This window comes from Mastomys coucha, unplaced genomic scaffold (assembly GCF_008632895.1).
Source record: "Mastomys coucha isolate ucsf_1 unplaced genomic scaffold, UCSF_Mcou_1 pScaffold23, whole genome shotgun sequence".
Taxonomy (NCBI): Eukaryota; Metazoa; Chordata; class Mammalia; order Rodentia; family Muridae; genus Mastomys; species Mastomys coucha.
The window spans coordinates 67,764,053-67,772,309 of NW_022196906.1; the positions used below are offsets into that span (position 1 = coordinate 67,764,053).

Below are 8,257 nucleotides of genomic sequence, written 5' to 3' on the forward strand. Positions count from 1 at the left end.
AATATGCAGGCCTGGCTGGCCTGGAATGCTACAGAGACTGCTACATAAGGCTGAGTTGAACTCACAGGAATCTTCTGGGCTCTGAGCACTGGGGTCAGAAGTGTGTCCTCCCTGTCCCCACAGCTCTCCCCATACCTGGTGAGAGACTCAGTTTCTCTCGGGGTTGGAACTGTGCACTGAGAAAGTGAAAGCAGATCACGATAGTTTCACAGAGGAGAAAAACAACCGTGGATGGGTACTGCTGCGGACGATGACATTTTCTCCTTTGGGGTGGAGTTTATTTCAGTTGATCTTGAAGAATTTTGAGCAACGTCCTGTTAGAAAACCCAGGTGGAGGTGGATTTAGCTGTGGGTTGTGGTTTCTATTCCACTATGGAACCCACTTCCTGAAAGAGTGTATCAGCTAGGCAGCCTGACCAACAAGTAGGAAATAATAACAATGTATACAGAAGCCATCAGACCGATCTGACCTGTGAGTTAAGTGTTTCATTTCCTCCTCCTCCTCTTTCTCCTCCTCTTCCTCCTCTTCTCCTTCTCTTCCTCCTCCTCCTCTTCTCTTCCTCTTCCTTCCCCTCTCCTCCTCCTCCTCCTGCTCCTCCTCCTCCTCCTGCTCCTCCTCCTCCTCCTGCTCCTCCTCCCCCTCTCCTCCTCCTCCTTTTTTGTTTTTTCAAGACAGGGTTTCTCTGTGTAGCCCTGGCTCCTTGAACTAACTCTGAGGACCAAACTGGCTTTGAACCCAGAGATCTGGCTGTCTCTGCTTCCCAAGTGCTGAGTTTAAAAGCTTGTGTCACCAGTCTTGGTGTGTGTGTGTGTGTGTGTGTGTGTGTGTGTGCATATGGAGGTCAGAGGTGGTGTCAGATGTCTTTCTCCAGCCCTCCATACCTTATCTTTTGAGACAGGGTATCTCACTGAATCTGGAGCTCACCGGTCAGCTAGACTGGCTGGCCAGATCTGCCTATCCCCACACTGTAATTGGGTTAGGGATGGACCTGCCTTTTTTCACGTGTGTGCTAGAGAATCAGAACTCACACTTGCACAGTAAGTGCTTTATGGACTGAGCCATTTCCCATGAACAGAATAAGACAAATGAAATGATTTAAAGTCCAAGTGGAAAGAGAGAGAGAGAACAGGATCTAGCCCTGAAAAGATGACCTGCAGCCACTGAGCGCTGGGAGTCACCACTTATACCCCCTCCCCCACCCATCCTACCCATCCCACCCATCTCTGTCTGCATATTTTCTCATTGAGACAACATCTCAACTCAGGTTGGCCTCGAATTCAGGCTCCTCCTGTATCCCTTCCAGGTACTGGGGTCACGGGCATCTACCACTGTTTATTATTCTCTCCCCTTCTTGTGTTTCTCTTATTTACTTTTCTCTTTTATTTATCTTACTGGAGGCAGTCTCACTATGTAGCCCTGGTTGGGTGAGAATATAGACCAGGTTAGCTCCAATGTCATGGGCAGTCCTCCTGCTTCTGTTTCTGGATTGCACCACCAACACCCACCTGCCCCTTCTTTGGTTCACCAGCTTTTGTTTTATGTGGTCTGCCATGACTATGATTAACTGTCCTATTGACATTCCCACTTGGATTCAGGAAAGCCAGAGCTATACAGAGAAACCCCATCTCAAAAACCACCCCACCAAAAAAAAACCCCTAAAAAACAAAAAAAAACAAAACCCCAAGCCCTAAACTGTTATTTACTTTCCCAAGAGCATCTCACCCACCAATAATTAGGTTCTTGGGTACAGTGAACATTTCATTACCTTCCCTCATGGACCCCTAGAACAGGTTGTTACAGAAGCACCTGTGGAAAGCCAGGCATGGTGGTGCATCCTGTCTGTAATCCAAGCACTTAGGAGGCAGAGGCAGGAAGATCAGGAGTTCTAGACCAACCTGAAGTACCTGAAACGTCAAAAATAAATGGAAACCAACCGACAGACAGATGGACAAAACCCCAACAAAGCATGCAAATAAATACTTATTGAACAGAATATTGTTACTTTAATAATAGAAAATCCTAGTATTTCCTTAATTAAAAATGTGTGTGTGTGTGTGTGTGTGTGTGTGTGTGTGTGAGAGAGGGGGGGTCAGGGAGAGGAGAGAGAGAACGAACGGGCACGCATGTATGCTCACATACCATGGCATGCATGTGTCAGCAGACAACCTTGTGGATTTGCTTCTCTCTACCTTTACATGGGCTCTAGGGAGAACATTGGTCGTCAGCCTTGCATGGCCAGTGCTCTGACCACTGAGCCATCCCACCAGCTCTGATGCTAGTATTCTGGTGGGCTTTCCTAACCCACGTCTTTGTGTCTTACAGGTGAAGCTCAGAGCCCTCCGTCATGGCGGATGGAGATTATGATTACCTCATCAAGTTCTTGGCCTTGGGAGACTCTGGGGTAGGGAAGACCAGTGTACTTTACCAGTACACGGATGGGAAGTTCAACTCCAAGTTCATCACCACAGTGGGCATCGATTTCAGGGAAAAGAGAGTGGTAAGTTCTGCACTGTTCATGAGGATCTGATCTGAGTCAACAAATTAACGGAGCTTAAGAAGCCAAAGCTCGGGCTGGCGAGATGGCTCAGCGGGTAAGAGCATTGACTGCTCTTCCTAAGGTCCTAAGTTCGGATCCCAGCAACCACATAGTGGCTCACAACCACCCACAATGAGATCGGACGCCCTCTTCTGGTGCGTCTGACGACAACTGCAGAAAATTACGCCAGAGCGAGCGGGGCGGGAGCGAGCGGGCCGGGAGCGAGCGGGCCGGAGCGAGCCTGAGCAGAGGTCCTGAGATCAACAGCAGCCACACACATGATCGAACACAGTCATCTGTACAGCTACAGTGTACTCATACACATAAAAATGAAATAAAATAATTAAAAAAAAAAAAAAAGAAGCCAAAGCTCGGGACCTAAAATTACTACAGTACATAGGAAAGTGTGGCTAGGTGTGGCATCCATGCCTTTAATCCTAGCATGCTGGAGGCAGAGGTAGGCAGATTCTGAGTTTGAGAGCAGCCAGGTCTGCATCAACAAATTAACAGGACTTAAGAAGCCATCTCTCCAGCCCATACTTTTTCCTTTTAAAACAAACTTATTTGAGGGGCTGGAGAGATGGCTCCGTGGTTAAGAGCACTGACTGTTCTTCTGGAGGTCCTGAGTTCAAATCCCAGCAACCACATGGTGGCTCATAACCATCTGTAATGGGATCTGATGCCCTCTTCTGGTGTGTCTGAAGACAGCTACAGTGTACTCGTATACATAAAATAAATCTTTTTTAAAAAAAAAAGAAAAGAAAAAACAATAAAAAAAACCTACCTTATTTTTAATCAGGTGTATATGTGTATACCTGTAGGTGTTTGGTTACACTCTCCCTGCCCCACCAGGTGTGTGTGAGTGTACACCCATGGAGGCTAGAGGTGTAGGACCCTCTGGAGCTGAAGTTACAGGTGTTTGTGAGCCACCTAATGTAGGTGCTAGGAATCAAACTTGAGTCCTCTGCAAGAGCAGTGCATGCTCTGATCCACTGAGCTATGTCTCCAGCCCGTGCAGGGAACATTTCTTCAGAGAGCATCTCCCCTTTCTTCCCTTCTGGCTTATATCCTCCTTTCTGAATACCACAGAGTAATCTGTCTACCTTTGTCGTGGAGTCTGTCAATCATCCTGCCCCTCCTGGTCCTGTTGGCTGGGCTGTGCCTCACAGTGTCTCTTACACTGGCATGGTCTCCTCTTTAACCACAGCTCCCCTACCTGAAGCCCATAGCTCCACGGGAGACACCGTGTGCCAGGAGGGCCAGGGTGGGAGGGTACCAGTGATGCAGTGTGCTGTAGGATGGTGTGTGTGTGTGTGCAGGTGTTTGTGTTTAAGAGGACCCTGGGAGTTGCAGGGTCTTCTTAGGGTGGGGAGAGAAAGGCAGGAGGTTGTAATGCAAGAAGAGACATGACCTTCCACGAAAGGTATCATTTGAAAATCTCAGTTATGGTGCTACTGGTAGGTCACATAAGGCTGAAGCCAAAGAGCCTTCAGCACGTGTATTCTGTCAGGGAAGCTGCAGGGTCCCCAGCTTCTAAGACAGAACAAGTCAGTCCTTTAACCTACCATAGGCCCTTTCTACTATCAGCCTTATTTTATCACTTTAGGGTCTTTCTATGTAGCCCAGGCTAACCTTGAACTCTTGTCCCCCACACCTCCCCAGAGCCCCTGCCTCAGACTCAGAGTTACAAGATTGTGCCATCATACCCAACAACCAGAGAATCTCACAGACACACTCAGACTCACTTTGAGAGCTGAGTGCCCTAAGAGATGCTCATGGTCACATAACTGATGGAGTCGTTATATTGTCTGTTTTCTGTCTCGGGGTTCAACCACATGGAACCACCCAGCATTAGACTGTGTGCTGTGTAGTTAAGTCTAAAATGGCAGATGTGAGTCACTGGCCCCGTGTAGACTTTCTAGCTTCTCTCCGTCTGTCTGAGTCTCTGTCTTTCCCTCCCTCCCTCCCTCCCTCTTTCCTGCCCCTTGGCCAATGTGTAGACTTTCTCTTGGCATTATTCTGAACAACACAGTTGCAAGAACTTCAACCCACAGTGATTTTGGAAGTGTTTGTAGCAATAACCTCAACCTGTAGTGATTTTGGGAGCATTTACAGGGTAACCTCTCGCTTAGTGACCCAGCTTGTTTTGTGCATGGAGTTCTGAGGGCTGAAGTCGGGGCCTTGTGCATGCTGGGTGTTCTGCCACGGAGGCGCAACTCCAGCTCTTCCCTTTGGTCTAAAGCAGATTTGTTGATGTATAATTCTCAACAAGTAAAATCCGTCCATTTAAAGTGTAGAATTGAGCAGATTTTTTTTCTAGCATATCCATGATGGCACTAGGAAGGAGAAGATTAGTGCTAAGGAAAGGATAGTGACTTCGACACAGGTAGAGGGAGCCACTCTTTAGGGTCTTAACAGTAAGTGGCCATGCCTGACTGGTGGCTTCTGAAGTCACACCGTTCCAAGGGCTTCTGAAAACAAAACAAAACAAAACAAAACAAAACAAAACAAAAAAAAACAAAAACAAAATCCCAGCACTTGGGAGGCAGAGGCAGGCGGATTTCTGAGTTCGAGGCCAGCCTGGTCTACAGAGTGAGTCCAGGACGGCCAGGGCTACACAGAGAAACCCTGTCTCCAAAAACAAAAAACAAAAAACAAAAACGAAAAACCTCCTATTTTTCCTCTTAGTAAGAAACCAGTACACTGGTACAGTGTTCACAAGGTACACTGGTCAGGGTTACAGGCCAATATGCCAAACCACAGGCCACAAGGGTTGTAGGAATCCTTAGTCCATGAGGTCACAAGGAACTGAAGACCTAAGCTTTGACCGGCAGAAAAGTTCATTATCTTGTGTGTGAGGTTCTCCAGGAGCTATGAGTTTATAGTGGGAAAGAGTGAGGCTAACCTCAGGGGTTGTCCATGCTGAGGCCTTAGGCCTGGTTCCTTGCTATTTTAACATTATTAGGAATATTTGCATATGAAAGAAATATTTTCTCTATACAGCCAATCTTATTAATGATTAGATTTTTGTTTGTTTTTCAAGACAGGGTTTCTCTGCATAGCCCTGGCTGTCCTGGAACTCACTCTGTAGACCAGGCTGGCCTCAAACTCACAGAAATCTGCCTGTCTCTGCCCCCCCAAGTGCTGGAGTTAAAGGCGTGTGCCACTACTGCCCAACTCTTTTTGTTTTGTTTTTGAGACAAGGTCTCTGTAGTCATGGCTGTCCTGGAACTCGATCCGTAGACCAGGCTGGCCTGCAACTCACAGAGATTCACCTGCCTCTGCCTCCAAGTGCTGGAGTTAAAGGCAGATACCACCGTTGCTGGGCTATTTTTGTTTTAAGTTTATTTTGGGGGGACAATGCTAGAGATTAGACACTTATTAGCCAAAGTTGGTGTTGCTGCCCCTGGAAGCCGGCTGTGTCTGGTAAATAACTACAGGGACGGCTGTTGACAAGTTTGCCTGGTCTGGGACTTTTCTTAGGAACAAGCTCTGGGTGAGGACAAGCCTGGGGATAGAGCTCTCTTTGAAGCCTTCTGACAAGCCTCCAAACCTGCTCTGCAGTGGCTGCCGGCTGAGGTTCTCTAGGTTGTCATGCTGGTATATTTGTTGTTGTTTGTTTTGTTGTGTGGTATGTGGCCTGGGATCAGACTTGGAGCCTCATGCATAGTAAGGCGGTGCTGCCCCACTGAACTACTGAGCCACACCTCCAGCCTCAATCTTTAACTCTTAATGCTCTCTCTCTTTCTCCCTCCCTTCCCCTTCTCTCTCTCCCTCCCTCCTTCCCCCTCTCTTCCTCTCTCTCTCTCCCTCTCTTCCTCTCTCCCTCCCTCTTTCCTCTTCTTCCCTCCTTCCCTCTCTTCCTGTCTTTCCTTCCCTCTCTTTCTCTCCCTCCTTCCTTCCTTCCCTCCTTCCCTCTTCCTCCCCATGCCCCCTCCTTCTCTCTCTCTCTCTCTCTCTCTCTCTTTCTCTCTCTCTCTCTCTCTCTCTCTCAGAGATAGGGCCTCACTGTGTAGACCTAGCTGACCTGAAGCCTGCTTTTAGCCCTAGTGTGTCCCACCTCCTGAGAGCTGGGACAGAAGTGCCCATGTATAAAGCCATTAAGTTTTGTATTTATTTAATTATTTGTTGTGTATGTGTGTGCACATGTGCCGTGATTCACGTATAGAAGTCAGAAGGCAATTTGTGGGAGTTGGTTCTCTCCATCATGTGGGTGGGTCCTAGGGTTGAACTCAGGCTGCCATTTTACTTGTGGCAAGCATGTTTACCTGCTGAGTCATCTCCCTGGTCTCTATAAAATCATTTCCAGAGCACTTTCTAAAGATGACATAAAGAAAAGCCATAGGAAGTCGGTGTTTTTCAAAATAAAATAAATTATTTTGATTAATTTTGGTGTTTTGGAGACAGATACATTCTTGGCTGGCTTCAAATTCAGTTTGATCTATAGCTGAGAGGGACCTTTTTATCTTCTGTCTCACCTCCCAAGTGTTGGGATTGCAGGCTTGCACCACCATGCCTGCTTTAAGGCACAGGGGACAGAATCTGGAGCTTCGTGGATGCTGGGCAAGACTACCAACTGAACTACACCCCCAGCTGGGTCTCAGTAGGAGGTACCATTGTTCAAGTGTGGTTACTGCTACTGCGCCACAGTCCAAACCTAGTTGTATTAGGGACCCAATTCTCTCAAGAAGTCTAAATTGCTTTGGGGTTTCATGCTGAATCAAAAGTCAAGAAGAGCCCACTGGTCTCAGAATTTCCCGAGGTTTATCTTTGCTTTGCTGGTTTTAGGTGTACAGAGCTAATGGACCGGATGGAGCCGTGGGCCGAGGCCAGAGAATCCACCTGCAGTTATGGGACACGGCGGGGCAGGAAAGGTATGTCTCCTCAGTCTATCCACACTGCCCTGGGCAGGCAAAGGCAGCCAGCTGGCTCATCTGCACCTGGTAAGACGAGCTGCCAGATCTGTGTGTGGGCAGCCTGAGGTGATGGTGACAGGCATACTTTCTCCAAGGTCAAAGGAGTTGTAAATCGTAAATTAACCCTTTGTACTTGGGACTCATTGCTTTCTGCCATCTGCTTACCTGTAAGGGAGTCCCAAGGCTGTATGCTTTGTTCTTTTCTGTTGAGGAGGCCTGGTGGAACATCTGGCTGGGATGAATGAGTCTGGTCAGAGGTTACTTGACTAAAATAAACCACATGACATTTAGGTGCAAGATTGCTTTCCACAGTCTCCTGGAAGGGTGTGTGTGTGTATGTGTGTATGTGTGTGTGATGTGTTCTCATGTGGGTATGCATGCACATGTGTGACGTGGGGGCCCAAGATTGACATTAGGTCTCTTCCGTGATTGCTTTCCACCGTATTCACTGAAGTAGAGTGTCTCACCCCAGCCCAGTGCTCACACACACAGCTGGTCCAGCTGTGTCGCTTGTTCTCAGAATCCCTCATCTCAGCCTCCTGTGTGCCAGAGTTGTAGGTGGTCTGCTGTGCCTACCTAACAGTTATGTGGGTTCCAGGGATCCAAACTCTGATTCTCAAGCTTGTATGGGAAACACTTTAATCACTGAGTCACCTCCCAGCTTTCTTTAATGATACCAAACCAAACCAAACCAAACCAAGCCAAAACACCCATAGAAATCTCCAAGTGCGCCAGAGCAGTGGTGGCGCATGCCTTTAATCCCAGCACTTGGGAGGCAGAGGCAGGCGGATTTCTGAGGCCAGC

The 8,257-nt window shown here is 47.8% G+C and overlaps 1 protein-coding gene across 2 annotated transcripts in view; it reads left to right on the top strand.

The window, feature by feature from the left end:
* Window positions 1-8,257, top strand: part of Rab27a (RAB27A, member RAS oncogene family) — a 57,598-nt gene that overhangs the window by 29,459 nt on the left and 19,882 nt on the right. For both annotated transcript variants that reach the window (XM_031344464.1, XM_031344465.1), the window contains exons 2-3: window positions 2,324-2,498; window positions 7,326-7,411. In XM_031344464.1, coding sequence (XP_031200324.1) covers window positions 2,346-2,498; window positions 7,326-7,411 — 239 coding nt within the window. In that variant the 5' untranslated portion in view covers window positions 2,324-2,345. The remainder of the gene's footprint in view (window positions 1-2,323; window positions 2,499-7,325; window positions 7,412-8,257) is intronic.